The sequence below is a fragment of the Geotrypetes seraphini genome, chromosome 11 (assembly GCF_902459505.1).
Source record: "Geotrypetes seraphini chromosome 11, aGeoSer1.1, whole genome shotgun sequence".
Classification (NCBI taxonomy): domain Eukaryota; kingdom Metazoa; phylum Chordata; class Amphibia; order Gymnophiona; family Dermophiidae; genus Geotrypetes; species Geotrypetes seraphini.
In genome coordinates, this window is record NC_047094.1 from 115,407,003 (window position 1) to 115,427,531 (window position 20,529).

At 48.9% G+C, this 20,529-nt stretch overlaps 1 protein-coding gene across 5 annotated transcripts in view; it reads right to left on the reverse strand.

The window, feature by feature from the left end:
• TTLL9 (tubulin tyrosine ligase like 9) overlaps positions 1–18,034 on the reverse strand; it is a 198,731-nt gene extending 180,697 nt beyond the window's left edge. Inside the window, exons 1-2 of one of the 5 annotated variants that reach the window (XM_033963248.1) lie at positions 17,966–18,034; positions 184–230 (exon numbers count right to left, since the gene is read on the reverse strand). In XM_033963248.1, the coding sequence (XP_033819139.1) occupies positions 184–230; positions 17,966–17,980 (62 nt within the window). In that variant the 5' untranslated portion in view covers positions 17,981–18,034. Of the gene's footprint in view, positions 1–183; positions 231–17,397; positions 17,673–17,965 lie in introns of those variants that run through there. The other 4 variants (XM_033963243.1, XM_033963247.1, XM_033963246.1 and 1 more) reach the window with 4 other exon arrangements.
• Between the last annotated feature and the right edge of the window lie 2,495 nt (positions 18,035–20,529).

A 20,529-nucleotide genomic window follows, 5' to 3' on the forward strand; every position in this document is an offset into this window, starting at 1 on the left:
CTAAAGAAACCAAAGTAATAAAGATGCCAAAGAGAATTTTAAATGCAATACAAACACACTGAAATTGAATTCTAAGATACACTGGAAGCCAATGTAATTCCTTGAGCAAAGAGAGACAGATAATAATAGTTTGTCCTACACCAATAGTACAATTTACCCTTCTTGGTACAAAGGGTAACTTACCGTTCCTTCTGCTTCTGGTAACTATATGGCCCCTTGTATCCCAGAGTCTACAGCAAAGAAGCAGAAAGAATGAATTATTGCAATGGTTTGAAGACCTGCACACAAAGAGGCTGATTTTAGAACAGGGCGGCTATATTACGCCTATTTTATAAAGGCGTCTATGGAAGATTAGGTTCTTACATTTGGTAATTTTCTTTCTGCTAATCCCCCACAGAGTCAATATGATAGATGTTTTATCTCAACCCGTGAATCGGGTCTTGCAGAAAACCACACTTTTTTTTATGCCTCTCCCACTTAGCTGAGGAACACAGAGCCCCCTACAGTTGAGTCCAAAAGCAAACGAATATCCCTGAACAAAGCATACACACAAAGGGGGCACAGGGAACTAACTTCTCCGCCAACACAACAGCATTCTGTTCTGCAAGATATAAGAAAACTATTAATAAACAGGCAACATGAAAAGCAGGCAAAAACATGGCATCAACATGGTTCTAACCTGCTGCTTACAACAAGGACAAACTGAAACAAAGCCAGCAGTAAAGAAATGTACTCACATCTATAGAATGATTCCCCACAGGGCCTGTCTGCTGGGTGGAAGATACTCAGACCTGAAAGAATAAACATCCAAATTCCTTCACTCTGGCCTCTTATCCTCCTTCTCTGCTCCCTCACAAACACTTCCCACTCCCAAAAACCTCTTCCCAAACTCTCCCGATGCCACATTCCCCAACAACATCTGTCCTAGGCTCAGAATTCCCATGCTAGTATCCTTCAGACCCCATCATTTCAAAAAGCACCGAGGTGCAAACCTCTCCTCCCTAAAACCTGTTCCCCCAGCAAACCTGCCCATCCTTACCTCTGACTCTCTCACCCCAGTCCCTACTCTCTATTGTAATGCCAGGTCCGTCAGAAATAAGACCCAAATAGTAAAAGATTTACTTGAGGATTTTGATCCGGGTTTTTTGTGCATCACTGAATCATGGATCGAAAAAGATGACTTACTCACACAAAATGAACTCTGTCCCCCAGGCTACCACGGTCTTTTCTCTCCTAGATTAAATCGAAAAGGAGGAGGTCTAGCCCTTCTCTACAAATCATTCTTTAATGTTGAGCTCTTAGAAAAGGGTAGTCACCCCTCCCTGGAATTCATGCTAGCCTCAATAAACGACGAACTTCGCCCCCACCCATTAGGCATCCTGCTACTTTACCGCCCATCCAACCCCTGGAATAAATCCTCTGACTTTGTTCTTGAGACCATAACAAAGGCCTATCTAAAATTCCAAAGACTACTGATCATAGGTGACATAAACCTTCACCTAGACGACAACACCAACAATGACTCAACTGAGTTCAAAGACTTCCTCACCTCCTTAGGCTTCACTGCTTCCCCGCCCACCTCTACCCATGAAAAGGGGCACTCCATTGACATCATTAGCTTTCTTGACCTGACTGAGCATAAAACTTCCACAGATACGACCCGTTGGGAACATGTTCCCTGGTCGGATCACCTCCTAGGCTCTTTCTGCCTCCCTGTCTTCATGTCAGCCCTTGATACCCCAACCCGTGCCACAAACTCCATCACCTACCGCAAAAAGATCTCAAATGAACTATTCTGGTCCCAGTTTCTCAACAAACTCCCTCCCCTTCCCACTCACACGAACCCTGACTCAATCTGGCACAACTGGGTGACTCTTTCCGAATCCACGTACCGTGCCCTTGCCCCTCTAACCACTAAACCCATCTCCTATTCTCACAAGGCTCCCTGGTACCTCCCTTACCACAGAGAATTAAAACAGAAATGTCAGGCCCTGGAACGGAGATGGAAAAAATCAAAATCCCCCCTAGATAAGCAATCCTGGAGAGAAAACATTAAATCCTACAACTCCGTACTAAAAAAAGCTAGGAAGAATTACTATGGAGACAAAATCTCCAGGTCAAAAAACCAAAACAGTACACTGTTCCACATCTGGCGGAACCTAACTTCTAAAAATGACTCCGCCCCCCTCCCATCTCCAAATGACCTAGCCAAATTTTTCAACGAGAAGATCACTACCATAAAGAGTTTGTTTCCCTCAGCTATCTCCTACAACTCTCTCCCCCCGAAAGACTCTGACGCTATCCCTGCCGACAGATCATGGACTACATTCGAACTTGTATCCGAGACCCAGATCTCTAAACTTTGCCTCAAACTTAAATCCTGCAAGTGCATCCTAGATCCCTTCCCATCCTACCTTTACGAAAAAATCCCTACACAGGCCATCTCTTCCCTTACTAACCTCATAAACAAAGTCTTACTATCGGGCCTGTTCTCCACCGAAATGGGACACATTGCCTTATCCCCTCTTCTGAAAAACCCCGATCTTGACCCTTCCTCACCATCGAACTATCGCCCCATAGCAAACATCCCTCTTTTAACAAAACTTCTAGAGACCATAGTCGCCACTCAGCTCTCCACTTACCTAGAGAGATTCTCCATTCTCCAACACATTGGATTTAGGCCCAATTTCAACACCGAGTCCCTCCTAGTTTCCCTAATCTCAAAGGTGCAACAACTACACGCCCGAAACAAATTTGCTGTTCTCCTACAGTTTGATCTCTCCGCGGCTTTCGACGTCGTGCATCACGACATACTAATCTACCAACTTTCCGAGATTGGGATAGACTCTTCTGTCCTAAAGTGGTTCTCAAACTTCCTTCGCGATCGTTCCTACATTGTCAACACAAACGGCTCCAAATCCGCTTCATGGACACCATCCTGTGGTGTTCCACAGGGCTCTCCCCTATCCCCTATTCTCTTCAACATATATATGACCTCCCTGAAGCTCCTTAAACTATCCCCCCTTGAATCAATTTACACATATGCAGACGATATCCTCATCCTCCTCGAAACAGATCCAAACCTTACAAACCTCCAAGAGAACATCACATCATGCATAATGAGACTTCACGCCTGGTCCCTCTCAGTACAGATGAAATTAAATGAATCAAAAACAAAATTACTCTGGCTCGGCCCAAAATTAGCTCACCTGCCCGCCCTCTTCACCCTACCCACAGGCCCTGCTCTACACCTTGAGTTCTCAAGCAAGGTCCTTGGCATCACTATCGACTCCTCCCTTTCCCTCAACGATCACCTGAATTCCCTGGCAAAATCTTGTTTTTTCAGCCTCCATATGCTGAGGAAAGTTAGATCCTATTTTCACCAAAAGTATTTCACCGTCCTTGTACAATCCATCATCCTATCCAAACTCAATTATTGTAACGCCATCTACTTAGGCCTAACGAAAAAAAAGTCTTCGCAGACTCCAGCTTATCCAGAACACTGCGGCTAAGCTGATTTTTGCTAAACGCAAATATGACCAAGTCTCCCCTCTACTTACCAATCTTCACTGGCTCCCAGTACTTTCCAGAATTCATTTCAAATGCTCCTGCCTGGCTTTCAAGATCATTCACGGCATCCTTCCGCCCCTAATCCCTCTATCCTTCCTCGCCCCGACACCAACTACCACCAGATCTGCCCACAGACATAAACTATCCTTCCCCTCTCTACACGGCATCCTCCACGCAGGTAAACTGGGTAGATCCCTCCTCTCCAAAATCACTGGCCTCTGGAACGGCCTCACTGTCCCGCTGCGGAACCTGGACTCCTTCCAACTATTCCGAAAACAACTGAAAACCTGGCTTTTCTCTAGCATATAATAATCTCTTCTCCTGATTACATCCCCTCTTTTTATGCTTTGTAAACTCTTTCTCTTCTCTCTTCCCATATTTTTTAAACTCTGTAAACCGTGTCGAGCTCCACTTCAGTGGAGAAGATGCGGTATATAAACCTAAGGCTTAGTTTAGTTTAGTTTAGAACAATGAATGCAATACAAAGAGAAACAGAGTAGATAGAGGACAGGCCATTCTAACTCCATCGGGGATTAATAGAAAGAAGATTACCAAAGGTAATAACCTAATCTTCCATTCTGTTACATCCCCTCCAGAGTTAGTACAATAGCTGATGTACCAAAGCAATGGCAACGTCTAGGGTGAGATAGAAAAGCCTGCCCGCAATACCAAGGCCCCAAAGGTGGCATCAGTCCGAGTTGTCACATCCACTCTGTAAAATCTCGTAAAGGTATGAAGAGAAGACCAAGAAGCTGCTCTTCAAATTTCGGCCAGATGAACTACTCAAGACTCTTTGCCCACAAAGCTGCGACACCTCTGGTCGTGAGCTTTGGGAGAAAAATGACGGCTGCTTACCAAAAGCAATATAAGTCAATGAAATGGCCATGCGGATCCATCTGGCAATAAAGGCCTTGGACACTGACCTACCGTGCCTGGATTGGCCAGTCAGGACAAACAGATGGTCAAAAAGATGGAAGTCAATGATCCTCTCTAAGTAGTGAAGTAAGATTCTTCACATGTCCAGTTGTCTCAGAATCTGATCTTTCTGCTCTGATCCTGTGGCACAAAAAACAGTGCAGATCAGAAGCACTTCTTCATGGTTCACTTGCAGAAATAAAAACTGTAGGGAGCTCTGTGTTCCTCAGCTAAGTGGGAGGAGCAGATGAAAAAAATGTGTGGTTTTCTGCATGACCTAGCTCGCAGGCTGAGATAAAACACCTATCCTACGAACTCCGGAGGGATGTAACAGAAAAAGAGATTATGTCCTTACCTTGATAATATCTTTTCCAATAGATAGGTGTGTCATTCTAGACAAGCGGGTTATCTCCCCATGGCCGTGAGCCATCTGCAGAAGGAATCCACTCCGGGTTTTTTCTGTGTCCTACCTACTTCACTGTGAGCTCTACTGCCACCAGCAGTTAGTACTCAAGCATGCTAGAGCTCAAACCAAGTATGTAAAGGATACAGATGGGACACTCCTGAACAATAGAACTGTTCTGCTTTAACATAAAACACTGTAACAGGCAATGAACTAGCAAAAGCTAGAACTTCTCTGGATCCACAAAGATCTTTGCGCATACCCCCTTCATCCTTTTCCTGGGGCACAAACACCCTTACACCCAAGGATAACGTCCGCAGACTAGGAGTAACTCTCGACTCAAACTTATCAATGACAGATCACATATCCAAACTAGTATCATCCTCCTTCTCCTACCTCCACCAGCTAAAATTCATATGTGCATACTTCTCAGAACCCAAATTCGCCCAACTACTGTACATAAGAACATAAGAACTGCCGCTGCTGGGTCAGACCAGTGGTCCATCATGCCCAGCAGTCCGCTCATGCGGCGGCCCTCTGGTCAAAGACCAGCACTCTAAGGGAAACTAGTCCTACCAGCATATGTTCTTGTTCATTATGAACTTGTATAACTTTGTCTTGAATCCCTGAAGGGTGTTTCCCCTATGACAGATTCCGGAAGAGCGTTCCAGTTTTCTACCACTCTCTGGTGAAGAAGAACTTCCTTAGGTTCGTACGGAATCTATCCCCTTTCAATTTTAGAGAGTGCCCTCTAGTTCTCCCTACCTTGGAGAGCGTGAACAACCTGTCCTTATCTACTAAGTCTATTCCCTTCAGTACCTTGAATGTTTCGATCATGTCCCCTCTCAATCTCCTCTGTTCAGGAGAAAAGGCCCCGTTTCTCTAATCTTTCACTGTACGGCAACACCTCCAGCCCCTTAACCATCTTAGTCGCTCTTCTCTGGACCCTTTTCAAGTAGTACCATGTCATTCTGCAGCAAGTTCGTCAAACACGATCTGCCTTTGCTGAAACCATGCTGGCTGGTCCTCATCAGCCCGTGTCTGTCAAGGTGATCAATAATGCAGTCCTTTATCAGCGACTCTACCATCTTTCCCGGTACCGAGATCAGACTCATCGATCTGTAGTTTCTGGATCTCCCCTCGAACCTTTCTTGAAGATCGGCATAACATTCGCCACCTTCCAGTCTTTGTGAATCTTTCCTGATTTGATCAACAGATTGGCTATTAGTTGAAGCAGTTCAGCTATGGTCCCTTTCAGTTCCTTGATGACCCTCGGTTGGATGCCATCCGGTCCCGGGGATTTATCACTTTTAAGCCTATCAATCTGTCTACACACCTCCTCTAGACTGACCGTCAATCCTGTCAGCTTTCCATCTTCGTTTCCAGCATATAGCCTGTATGCTGTGTAAATCTTCTTTGATAAATACAGATGCAAAAAATGTGTTCAGTTTGTCAGCGATTGCTTTATCCTCCTTTAGTGCTCCCTTTATTCCATGGTCATCAAACGGTCCCACTGCTTCCTTTGCGGGTCATTTCCCCTTAATATATCGAAAGAATGGCTTGAAGTTCTTCGCCTCCTTGGCTATTTTTTCCTCGTAGTCTCTTTTGGCCCCTTTTACCGCCTTATGGCACCTGCATTGAGAACAGGGGTAATCCCGGAGGACTGGAGGATAGCAAATGTTACACCGATATTCAAAAAAGGATTGAGAGGCAACCCGGGGAACTATAGACCGGTGAGCTTGACCTCAGTTCTGGGGAGGCCGAATCACTGATCAGGGAAGGTATCAATGAGCATATAGAAAAAAATAATCTGATGAGAACAAGCCAGCATGGTTTCTGTAAGGACGATCATGTCAAACGAATCTACTGCATTTCTTTGAGGGGATACGCAAACAATTGGACCAAGGTGACCCCATAGACATCGTATATCTGGAATTCCAAAATGCCTTCGACAAGGTACCCCATGAGCGCCTACTGAAGAAACTGTGGAGCCACGGGGTGGAAGGGGACGTGCACAGATGGATCAAAAATTGGCTGGCAGACAGGAAGCAGACAGTAGGAGTAAAAGGGCACTACTCTGACTGGAAAGGGGTCACGAGTGGTGTCCCGCAGGGGTCAATGCTGGGACCGCTGCTGTTCAATATAATCATTAACGATCTGGAAACGGGGACGAAGTGCGAGGTTATCAAGTTCGCGGACGACACAAAACTCTCCAGCAGGGTCAGAACTGTTGAGGAATGCAAAGAACTGCAGAGCGACCTAAACAAACTGAGTGAGTGGGCAAAAAGATGGCAGATGAGCTTCAATGTGGAGAAATGTAAGGTCTTGCACATACGGAAGGGGAACCCCATGTACAGCTATACGATGGGAGGGAGGGTACTGGGGGAAGGCAACCTAGAAAAAGACCTGGGGGTATTGGTGGATAAAACAATGAAGCCAGCTGCGCAATGTGCAGCGGCCTTAAAGAAAGCGAACAGAATGTTGGGCATTATCAAAAAAGATATCACTACCAGAACGAAGGAAGTTATCCTGCCACTGTATCGAGCGATTGTACGCCCTCATCTGGAATACTGCGTCCAATACTGGTCGCCGTACCTTAAGAAGGACATGGCGATTCTTGAGAGGGTTCAGAGGAGAGCAACAAGGATGATAAAGGGAATGGAGAACCTTTCATATGCCGAAAGGTTGGCAAGCTGGGGCTCTTTACCCTGGAAAAGCGGAGACTGAGAGGGGACATGATAGAGACTTACAAAATCATGAAAGGCATAGAGAAGGTGGAGAGGGACAGATTCTTTAGACTAGCGGGGACAACAAAAACAAGAGGTCATTCAGAAAAACTGAGAGGAGACAGATTCAAAACGAATGCAAGGAAGTTCTTCTTCACTCAGAGGGTGGTGGACACCTGGAAGTGAGGTAATAGGACAAAATACAATACTGGGGTTCAAAAAGGGACTGGATGACTTCCTAGAAGTGAAAGGGATTGCAGGGTACAGATAGAGGGTTACTTTACAGGACATTAAGCAAATAGGGTATGAGCGTTTTAGGTTAGGATCATGGACCTGGGGGGCCGCCATGGGAGTAGACTGCCGGGCATGATGGACCCCTGATCTGACCCGGCAGGGGCAATACTTTTGTTCTTATGGACCTGAACCGAATTTGTCTTGAGGCCAGACAAATGAAGCAAATAATCCAGTACCGAGGACAAAGAGGCAGACAGAGGCTCCACGCGCCGAGAAGCATACCACGTGGTGAATCGAGTCCACTTCTGAGAATAGCACAGCCTAGTAGAGGCCTTCCAAGAAGCGTCAAGAACATCCCGCACCAACTGAGAGAACTCAAGGGAAGGAGTCAGGTGGAAAGGAACCACGCCGTCAAGTGCAGAGACTGCAGATTGGGATGCAGCAGCGAATCCCGACTCTGAGACAGCAGAGAAGGAAAAACAGGTAGAAGTAGAGGCTCCCTGGCACTGAGCTGGAGGAGCAGGGAGAACCACGGCCATCAAGGAGCTATCAAGATCATGGTGGCGCGAACCAACCTGAGGTGTACCACCGTCCTGAGAATCAGAGAGAAGGGAGGAAATGCATAGAGAAACCTTCCCGCCCAATCGAGAAGGAAAGCATCCGCCTCAAGACGATCCGGGGAGTACATCCTCGAACAGAATCGAGGCAACTTGTGATTGAGGGGCAAAGCGAACAGATCTATCTGTGGAGTGCCCCACCGAACAAACACCTGCTGCAGAGTGTGAGAGTGGAGAGACCATTCGTGCGGCTGAAGAAATCGACTCAACTTCTCCGCCAGACAAATCTGCTCGCCCTGGATATACACCGCCCGAAGGAAGATGTTGTGGCACAACGCCCACTGCCAAAGATGAAGGGCTTCCCTGCAGAGAGATAGGGAACCTGTACCCCCCTGCTTCTTCACATAATACATCGCCACCTGGTTGTCCGTGCACACCAGGACCACGCGATCCTGCAGCAAGTAACGAAATGTCACCACGGCACTGAAAATGGCCTGGAGCTCCAGAAGGTTGATGTGGCAGCGACGGTCTGCACTCGACCAAAGACCCTGAGTCCGAAGGCCGTCGAGATGCGCTCCCCAGGCATACGCCCAGGAGTCCGTCGTCAGAACCTTCTGATGTGGGGGCACGAGAAAGAGCAAACCTCTGGACAGATTGGAAGAACTGGCCCACCAATGGAGCAAGCGTTTAAAAGAGGGAGTCACCGCAATATGCTGAGAAGCGGGATCCCGATCCTGCTGCCACTGAGACGCCAGAATCCACTGAGGAACACGAAGATGTAACCTGGCGAATGGCGTGACATGAACAGTGGAAGTCATGTGCCCTAAGAGGATCATCATCTGCTTGGCCGAGACCGAAGTCCTCTGGGACACCAGCTGACTCAGCCGCAGGAGGGCGGCCTGCCGAGGCAGAGGTAAAAACGACCGGAGGCGGACCGTGTCCAGCACGGCCCCGATAAACTGTAGGGACTGAGATGAGCACAACTGTGATTTGGGGAAGTTTACTTTGAAACCCAAACTCTGAAGGAAGATAATAGTCCGACGAGTCACTGAAATAACCCCCTCCCTCGACGGAGCTTTGATAAGCCAATCGTCGAGGTACGGGAAAACCTGAAGGCCCTGCGACTGCAAGGCCGCCGCCACCACCACAAGGCACTTCGTGAATACTTGTGGGGATGAAGCGAGCCCAAACGGGAGGACCCGATATTGCAAATGAAGGTCCCCCACCTGAAAGCGAAGAAACCGTCGAGAAGCCGAGTGGATTGGAATGTGAGTGTAGGCTTACTTCAGGTCCAGGGAACACAACCAGTCCCCCTCGTCCATCAAGGGAAACAAAATGGGAAGCGAAAGCATGCGGAACTTCTCCCGAACTAAGAACTTGTTCAGCTTCCGTAGATCCAGGATAGGGTGAAGGTCCCCGGTCTTTTTGGGAACCAGGAAGTACCGGGAATAAACTCCGGAGCCCCATTGACAAGGGGGAACCTCCTCCACTGCCCACAGGCGAAGGAGGGCCTGCGCTTCCTGAAGTAGTAGGGGAAGCTGCGCCCTGTCGGAAAGAGACTCTCCTGGGGGCCTGTCCGGTGGTAAAGCCCAGAAGTTTAGGGAGTACCCCTCTCTGATGACGGAGAAGACCCAAGAGTCCGCAGTAATCTCCGCCCAACGCTGATAAAAGACGCGGAGACGACCCCCGATAGGAAGAGGGGGAATATCCAGGGCGGAGGAGGCCAGCCCCCTCACGCCAGGCCAGCCAAAAAGATGGCGGCTGCTTAGGCACCGCAGGGGTCTGAGGCTTAGGAGGAGCCCTCTGCTGCTGCGGACGCCAAGGAGGAGGGCGAGAAAACGCCGGCGTCAATTTCTGAGGATAGCGCCGGGGAGGCAGCCTGTAGGACTTGGGCGGAGTGGGCTTCGCCTTAGCCCGGACCAAGGAAGCGAGGGAGTGTTCGTGTTCCTAGAGGCGTTTTGTAGCAGCCTCGATGGAATCATCAAACAGCTCGTTCCCCAAGCAGGGGAGATTGGCCAACCGGTACTGCAGGCTGGGGTCCATGTCAACAATGCAGAGCCACGCCAGGCGACGCATGGCCACCGCGAAGGCCAAGACCCTTGAGGAGAGCTCAAACGCATCATAGGAGGCCTGAAACATATACAGCCGAAGCTGCGACAAAGTATCCACAAACTCTGCACGGCGCTGGACAGGCAAATCGTCCTCGAAAGCTGGAAGGAACTTAATACATCACTTGAGATAGGACGTAAAAGTAAAGTTGTAATTCAGGACCCTGTTTGCCATCATGGAGTTCTGATATAGGCGTCTCCCAAACTTATCCATAGTCCGGCCTTCCCAGCCCGGCGGGACAACTGCTTACACCTTGGACGGGTAAGACTTCTTGAGGGTAGACTCCACCACCAAGGACTGGTGAGAAAGCTGCGCCTTCTCAAACCCCTTGCAGGACACCATCCGGTACCGAGACTCCATTTTGGATGGAATGGCCGGGATAGCATAAGGAGTCTCCAGATTGCGAAAGAAAGTCTGTTGCAACACCGGATTCAGGGGGAGCCTCAAGGAGGGTAGGGAAGCTCCATCTCCGCCAAGTATTCCTTGGTATACTTGGAATCCGACTGGAGGTCCAAGTTCAACGCCTTTCCCATGTCCTGGACAAATCTAGTAAAGGAAGAGGGCCTGCTCTCAGAATGCCCCTCAAGGGGAGTGGTTGAACGAAACCGCAAGGCAGCCGAGAAGGAGGGGGAAGCTTCCTTGGAATACTGCGCTGGCATATCCGTATCCACAAGCATGGATGCCGATGAAGCCCAGCTAAAAGAATGGGGGGGGAGTCGAGAGCCGGCGCTTAGAAATCCTTGGAGGGGAGGATCCCGGGGTCCGGGCCGCTGAGGTTCTATGATGCCACCCCGGAGAACCCCGGCCCGAAGACAAGCCCCAGGAAAAAGAGACAGGACCCCCCAAGACTGGCTCCTCTCGGATCAGGGTCCACGACCGGACAGGTGACCGCAGTAGACTCGGGTTGGACAAGGTGAGGTCTGATGTTTTAATGGACCCGGTAGTGTGAGGACCAGGGGACCTACCCCGCAACGGGGGAGAGTCCCGGGGGCGCTTTGCAAGACGCCTAGACGAGGGCGTAAGACGCCTCGACCGGTGCCTTGACCGAGGCCGGCTTGAGGGTGAAGCATGCCTCGATGGAAGGGGCGAGGAGTCAGACGAGGACAGACGCCCGAGACCGACGTACCTTGCCCCGAGAAACCTCGACACAACGCTCAGGCTGGTCCACAACGCGCGAGGTCGAGGCAGGAGCGAGCTGAGCCAAAGCGGAGGAAAGCTCTGAGGAGATGATAGCCTTCAGCACCTCCTCGAACATCGGCACTGTGACCATATTAGGCCGGGCAGGGGCAGCAGTGCGTTCCACCAAGGGCGACCTCGAGGAAGAGTATTCCCGTATGGTGGAAGCACGCTTAGAGGTCTTGGAGGGTGGTCTCGTCGAGGCCGGCGGGACTACATTCACCGCCTGGATGGCCAGAGACTCTGAGGGAGACTTCTTCGGCAGCTGAACTGAACCTGAAGGAGGAAGAGGAGACTTACCTGGAGCCGAGGTCTTCGAGGTCGAGGCTGCCAAGGCCTTCGAGGTCGAGGGAGACTTGCCCGGGACTGAGGTCTTCGAGGCCGATGTTGAGGCCAAGGTCGAGGTTGAGACCGAGACCGGAGTCGAAGCAGGCACAGCCTCCATGGCGAAGAACTCCACAATCCTGGTCCTACGCCGCCGAAGAGCTCAGGGTTGAAGAGTGGCACAACGAGGACAGGAGTCCGTCAGGTGATCAGCACCCAGGCACAGAATACACCAGTGGTGCGGGTCTGTGACTGAAATAACCCAACCGCACTGGGAGCACTTCTTAAACCCGGTAAGAGGCCGGGACATAGGGGACAAACGGCCACGGCGAACCGGGAGCCCCCGGTCACCAAGTCGAAGACAAAAATACACGATCAAGTAGCAAAAACGAAGAACGAACCACACAGCAACTCCCGAACAAAATAAAGAAGCCGCGGTGCTAGAAAGGCGCAGAGAAGAGAGATAGGGCTTTCTGGCTTCGCGGAAAACTAAGAACTGAAAACCACGAGGTGGGGATGCGCCCTCTAGTGGAGCGGGAAGGCACACGCATGCGTGGGCAGCACTAGCAAACTTTGAGATATTCAATCAAGTTTGCTTGAAAAGCTGTCCACAACGGGGCTCCGTGGATGACATCACCCACATGTGGAGAATATGCTGCCTGCTTGTCTTGGGATAATCACATATGCCTTATCTAGATGGTTATCAGTAAACAGTAGGACCCCTGATGAAGGCAAACATTTGACAAAATACGGATTATGTGGGGTCTAACGCATCAACTCATTAGCTCATAATACTGCTACAACATCTGCCATCAGATTCACTACATTGGATTCACATTTCACCATTACCAACTATTCTGGCACCCATTTTGGACTTAGTTACTGACCATATTGGCACAGCACTTGGGACTCTTTGGTTTACATTTTAGAGCCAGTGTTTTTCTATTGTGGATTTTTACTGTTACTATTGGATTTATATACTCCTATAATTGTGTGCATTGCTTATATTAAACATATTTTTATATGCTATTTATCTATGTGCCTTTTTACCTGGGACCTGCTGGTTCAGTTACTCCACTATTCCAGTGCTTTTGGACACCGGACTTAGTTTGTTGCTTTCCCTTGGGTTAGTGGAGGTTTGAGGTTTTTCATTTGTTTGTTTTCTTTCAAAAACAAAATATTTCAATTCAAATCAGGAAAATCCAAGATGGCCCCACAGGAGCGATTTTAGTGCTAAAACAGCCTGTGAAATAAAAAAAAAAAAAAAAAAAAACCTGCGATTTTAGGATTTGGGGGTGGAGGGACCTAGGACTAACCTCCAAACCACCTGAAACCTGAATCTGGAGACCCCCAAAATCGATCTTGACATACTGTTACTCAGTAAGACATGTTGTGTGCTGGGAGCTGCTAGATGGAAGTTGAAAACAACTTACAGGTAGGTCCTCTGCCTCAACCAGCCTTGGAACCTGGACTGCTGGTATCTTCTGACTGCCTCTTGGGCCCAACGCACCGATTGGAGACTTCCACCTCACCCAGAAACACTGTGCACATGAATGAATGAAGGAACACAGTCGGCCCCGATCCTGGATACACTACTACGGAGCCACGCAGCCTGCACTCAAACCCACTAGCGGACAAACCTGGGGTGAGCAACACTCCCAAGGGAACAGTCCCTGAGCCCCAATCTGTGAATACAGGCTGTCCAGGTGGGTGTACTGCAGAGCAGCCAACCCCCTAGAAGCAGACATTGTCAGTAGAGTCTGCGATCTCCCGCTATCAGAGCTGTCCCCGCAGGGACCCTCTGCCACATGAAAACATGAAGCCACAAAAATACTGAAGATCAAAAATAAACATGAACAGAAAAGATTAGTTCCTACTGTCTCGCTTGTAGGAAGACAACTGGAAGGCAGAGGGCAGTCCTAAGGTAAGAGCAGAGGTTCAAATCAACGCAAGATGAGATTACCCCATTGTTCATGAACAGAGTGGGATTGTACAAGAACTCCCAATGCTCAGCACTTTCCACAGCACAAGCAGCATTTCACAATCTCTGCCACCATGACAACTGCCAGCCTGGGTCTCCGTACTGCACCCAACAGCAATAAAAAATTTAAAGGCACACACAGAAAGTCAGAGAAACTTTAAAAATAGGCTCTTGCTGAGATCTAACCTTTCTCTCTATCAAACAAGGCAGAATTGCAGGGTTTTCAGTAACTAGAGTAGCTGCTAAGGTTTCAAACATTTTTCTTTTTTTCTGAATGGAAAAGAAGAAAAAGAGCCACTAAGCCTTAAAGGGAGAGTGGGGAAGTAGGGTTACCAGATTTTATGTATGTAAAATAAAATCTGGACCCATAGACCCACCTCCAGGCCCTCCCAGTTCCACCCATCCATGCCCCATTATGCCCACACTGCACCCCAGCCTTGCCCCTATTCCCGCCCCCCTCAGCCTGCTCGTCTCAGTTGGAAGGGCATCCGCACATGCTAGATGCCCCTCCCGACGCGATCTGCTTTTCAAAACCCGGACAAAGTCCTGGGTTTTGAAAAGCCGTCCGGACATTCGAACATGCCCTCTAAAAAAGAAATCAATGCTATAATGTACTCCACTAGTCTCAAAATCACTTCACATACGTTCCTCAGATTGCCACACCATTCTAAAGTGTGGTAGCATATCGTCACTGGAGCATTGTTTTATGTGACGATTTTGGACAAATCTTTAATTCTTTAACATATATATAATCTATAATTTATAATTTATAAAGTGATACTGTGCGAATTCAGTGACTTATCTTTTGAACCGGGTCTGCATCATTCCCCACCGACGCGTTTCAAAGAGTTTTCTTCAGGGTCGGGGACATGAATGACAGACGTGGCCGGGATTACAGCATAACGCTAATCCTGAATAGTATGTCCTGGGTTACAAGTGATTTTGAGACTAGTGGAGTACGTTATAGCATTGACTAACCTGACACCAGTGCCGTTCTTTGGTTTGCTCTAAAAAAGAAGACATTTCTGGGTAAATCCGTACATCTGGTAACCCTATGGGGAAGGGATCTGGGGGTCCAGATGTATCCCCTAATACACCCCACACCTCAACACCCCACACCCCATACCCCACAGCCAATACACCCCACACACCTCAACCGAACTGGGTCAGAACAGAAGCTGACAGACTGAAACAGCTCGTAGGAATACATACATCCACCTTCTAAAGATAGAGTACTGTATACTGATTGACCAGGAGGCTTTCCATCCAATAGAAGAGTGCAGTTCAGTACTCTTACCTCCACCTGCTGGTAGATGGACAGAACCCAAACAGAACCCACTTGTCAATATATCTGCTGCTGGCAAGCAGAAACTAAAGGAATTTTAGAAGAATGTAGATAGTATATCTAGAACTGGGGTTGTTTTAATAGATTTATGCATTTAATTGATGGCTTATTCATGGAAAATGTACTTCTTTGTTGTATATACTCTGCCTTGAGACTGGATCTAGTAATGATGTAATTAAATAATACACCTTTACTAGTCTTATAGTCCGTTACATTAACGGGTGCTAGAATATATGTGTGTGTGTCTGTGTTTATTTCTTTCTCTCTCTCTCTCTCCTTAGCCGCTTTCTGTATTTCTGTCTTTATTTTTCCTCGGCTGTCCACCCATTCTCCCTTCCTTTTACCTTCCCTGTGTCCACCACCACCCCTTCACTGCTCCCCTTATCCAGCAGCAGCCCTTCTCCCTTTTTTTTTTTAATCTCCCCCCTGCCCAGCAGCACCTCTTTCCTGTCCCCCTATCCAGCAGTAGGCCTCCCTTCCTTTTTCTTCCCCCCGTCTCTTCCCCTGTCTATCAGCACCTCTTTCCTATCCCCCTGTCCAGCAGTAGGCCTCCCTTCCTTTTTCTTCCCTCCCCCCGTCTCTTCCCCTGTCCATCAGCACCTCTTTCCTGTCCCCCTATCCAGCAGTAGGCCTCCAATTTGGCTTTTTATTTTTTTCTCTCTGACTGGTTGTACCTCCATGTGCTACTATTGTGAGTAGCTGTACTTTCATATGATACCCTTCCGGTAGCATGGTTCCCTCTATTAATCCCTATAATTCTTGTGTTACATTGCATATTCTTTTAACTCTCCGCATATCTCATTGGAGTAGGGCTTTCTTATTATTTCTTTGCACGCAACTCACTTGCTATTTGCATGACGGCTTTGCTTGAATGAACCTTGGTACACCAATTATTTTGTAGCTTTTCCACATCCTGCTGGTACCCCGGTTGTTCTGGCATACCACAGTAACTCGTCCAGGCCTCCCTTCCTTTTTCTCCCCTCCCCTGTCCAGCAGCACCCCTTATCTCGCATCTGGCCTCCGCTGACAGCTGCCGACAGCCGCCGCGGCCTGCAGCTGCCAAGAACCACCGCGGCCGACAGCTTCCGCCTAAGCGCGCATGCGCACTCCTGCCTGCGGGGCCCTACAGCGCACGGAAAATGGAACACACAGGTGGGAGTGCACATGCGCACTTAGGCTCTTATATTAGATTGTCTGCTTTCCAGGAAGGTTCTAATTAGTGGATTTATAGCTTGGCTTGGAAAGATTTTGTGGGTGAAGGGGGCTTTTGGGGGTCATCTGGCATGTGACTGAAGGAAACCTCTTAGCTCACTGTATTTTTCTGAATTGGTGGAGGTGAAGATGGGATTAGGATGATTTCTTGGTCCCACTTTATTTTAGATAGTGAGAGGGCTGGTCATATTTAGGTATGCTTTTGCAGCATCTAGATTTGGCTAACTGAAAACCAGTCCTAGCTACCTTTTACTCTAATGTACCCCCAACCTTTTACTGTTTCCTAAACCTGAGGAAGTAAAAGTGCTGACTAGTGAAATTTAAAACAGCAAGTTTGGTCAAAGGGATTTCGCTAACTTCACTGAATAAGATGGAAAGCAGCAGGTATATTTCCCAAGATTTGTTTATTTGGTTATTTAGCATCCTTCCAACCAGCCCAGAACAGGTAAAAGCAAGACATTCACAATAAATATAACAACAACAATAATAATAATATATAAACTTAACAACTAAGTAATAACACAAAACAAAACATACACAACCTAAAAATTAACAATTATTCATCTCAAGATAACTGTGTTTGTGTACTTGTGCTCTTATTGAACATTTCAGGGGCAGCACATTAACCCTGCCCCAGACCTTCCTACAATCCCATAGACCCCCCCCCACTCCAATGGTCTCCAGGATTTCTGTTTTTTCCTCCTCCCTATGCTCTCCAGGATCTTTCTCCTTCTATCCCTCTCTCACCTACCCACCCACCCCCTTCTCGGGTGCCTCTCTCACCTACCTCCCCCGCCCCCCCCCCCCCGGGCTTCAGCATTTCTCTTTCCCTGTTTAGTGCTTACCTCACTCCCATAAGGTGATAACTCTTACAGTCTGGTGTTACACGGGCCGGCCTGAAGCATTGCCCGTTTCTGTTCTCTCTGCTACAGGAAGTTTGGAGGGAGGATGGGAGTCGCTATGCCTAGACTAGAGCACGCGCGAATGCTCATGGTCCCGCACCGGGCTGATCCCATAACGCCTTTTCTCATGCACTTTCTAGAGCTGGGGAGGGGAGAGGTAAAGAGGCAGGAAAGCAAAGTGTAGGGGTGCCGCCTATGGAACATTCAAAAAGACCGAAGAGGGCAGGTGATGAAACCTGTGGAATGAGAATCAGAAACGCGGCGCCCCCTATAATGTAGGCCATATGATAGTCTGTAAACATTCCTGAGTTTGTATAAAACGAGGGATGTGAGACTAAGTGGCAAAAGCCGGGACGGACCCCGATATACTTATAAATTTATTAGAGTATACGAATGAGTGGCGCTCAGTGTGCCGGGAGAGGTCCGCAGGCAGAATTCGGTAATACCATGAATAGAGAGCTTAGAAGCCAAAGGGGACAGGGGAAAAGTCCGGATATTTTTCGTCCCTCACCTTACTCTTAGACATGGCGGCACTGGCATAGCACCATCACCATGCCAACGGTAGTCAAGCGGCACCCGCGCGCACCCAGATGATTAACTAGTCATAGGTTAGGGACGTCACCAGTGAAAGCAGGAAAGCCTGTGCTTAGGAAAGTTTGCAATATTTATTTTTTGATATTCAGGGGTGACTCAAGGCAATCTGCTGTCTGAGGGGAGAGCTGATTTACCCCCCCCCCCTCCCCAGCATTCAAAATGAGGGTAGAGAAAGGACTGACCAGTTGCCTAGGGAAGCAAAACAATCCTGCCAAGCTCAAAGAGCCATGTTTTTGTTTTTCTATCACTATATAACTTGGGGTGTAATTAATTTAATATCTGTGATCATCTCAAACATAGACAAACTTAAGCAGTGACTCTGCCTGAGCTCTAACCTCCCCCTGCTCTAAATTGCCCTTTTTCGCCAGAAAGAACTTCTTTTTCTGAGCACAAACTGGAGTATTTGGTGCCAACTACCTACAGAGTGTGCTGGGATGAATTGGCAGTGTTATGGCCACTAAGGCCCCGCGACCGTCTCGATATAGGCAGACCACGCTCTCCCCGAAAATGGCATCGTAGGGGAGTCTGGCGCGAACAACAGTTGCTCTGCAAGAAAAAACGCTGTGGGAGCTCTTGAGGCACCTCTCAGCCCTTATCGACGACAAGCTGACTAAATTTCAGGCATCCGTTGATGACATTAAAGACAGCATGGAGCGACATGGGTCTCAGCTTGCCCAGCTGGAAAACAGAGTGTCGGCACAAGAAGACCACGGTACTAGCAATGCTGAACGCCTACGAGCCCTGGAGACTCAATGTTCCACCCTCCAAGCCCGCTTGGAAGACCAGGAGAACCGCGGGCGTCGAAATAATCTGCGGATCCTGGGGCTTCTGGAGAGCGTCCGCGACACAGACCTGAGAAAGCTTGTGGAGCAGTGGCTACCGGAGCAGGTGGGCTTAGAACTGGCGGGGGCGTGAGCGGTGGTGGAGCGGGTCCATCGAATTGGTAACCTCTGCCAGGGTGAAATGAAACCACGTCCCGTGATCGTCCACTTTCCGATTAAAGATCGGATTCTTGCTCTGTACCGGAAGGCTGGCTCGTTGGCGTATGAGGGCAAGAAACTGCTCCTCTTCAATGATTACTCGCCAGCAGTGGCAGCCAGCAGATGTGCCCTGGCCCCTTACTGTGCTGAGTTGAGGAACCAGGGCGTCCGCTTCACAGTGTTATTCCCGGCGCGGGTCTGCATTCAGGAGGCCTCTGGACCCCACTTCTGTGACACCTTGGCAGTACTGAAGACCTACACGGAGGGTCTGAAGGGAGTGGCGGACCCGTGAGTCTTCACTCGGGTAATGCAGTGGGGGCTGCTATCATTTTACCCCTTGGAGCCAGGGACTGTCATCTCCTGCCCTGGGCGGCACCGGGCCCCTGGTGCACTGCGGGATGTGCCTCTATCATCAACCTGCTTCATCTCTTCTGACCCTACCTGGGGCCTTGCCTGCTGGCGGTTTGTCAGCCTTTGCTGCCCTGCTGACTGGCGGGACCTGTTTCATAGCTGCGGGGCTGGACTCTGGGCCTTGTTCCCATCTGCGGAGCCGGGATGGACTTAGGAGGGCCTGCTTCGATCATCTCTGGGCCCTCTGGCTGTGGCTGGGCCGCCCCCATTGCAGTTTGTGGCAACTGTTTTGTTGTCTGCTGCACATTTGTATTGCCTAGATACTTTTTGGGGTTACTGTTTTGTTCCATGACCTTATCCTTTCCTCCACACGTGCTGCCATCAGCCTCCACAGCTGTCGTTTCCTCTGCCATGGTCCCGCCCCTCCTCTGATGTCAGGGGCAGGATCGCGGCAGAGGGAACAACAGCTCCGGAGGCCGATGGCAGCCTGCAAGGATCGCTACATTACCAGCAATCCTCTCTGCAGGCTGCTCTGCTGCTGTAATCAGGTAAATGTAAGAGTGATAGGCCAGGGGTGAAGCCGGAGGACACTGACTGCAGCACTTCCTGACTGACCCTCGCCCCCTAAAGCTGGAGTGGCAGTGGCCAGCCAGCACTGCCGATCCTGCTTTAGGGGGCGAGGGGGAGGGTCAGTCACTAAATCGGGAGGCATATTTAAAAAAAAAAAAAAAAATCAATTCAAATCAATTCACCCAAAGTGAATCAGTGAATTGATTCGAATTGGAAATCGGGCAGCATTACTCTGGAGCCTCTCCCCACTTGTCCGATGCCTCCTCTCATCTTCGGTGGCAACTCAATGCCACTAAAATCTTAAATAAAAAATAAACATGACCAGCAAAACCAAGCTGGCACATGCGCTGCAATAGTGATGTCATCCCCGCACCTGCGGGATGACATCACGCACATGAACAATGCATTTAAGAACCAACTTCTCTCTGCCAGTTCTCTCCCAGGTTCCACCAATGCCCCAAAACTTTTCTGGTGGCTCAATCATCTGCAAAATAGGACTCCAGAGCTTGTTTTCTTTTTCTCCGGCCCTCCTCCTCTTTGGGCTGCCATCAGCCCACCATGTATGCACGATCCGTAATGA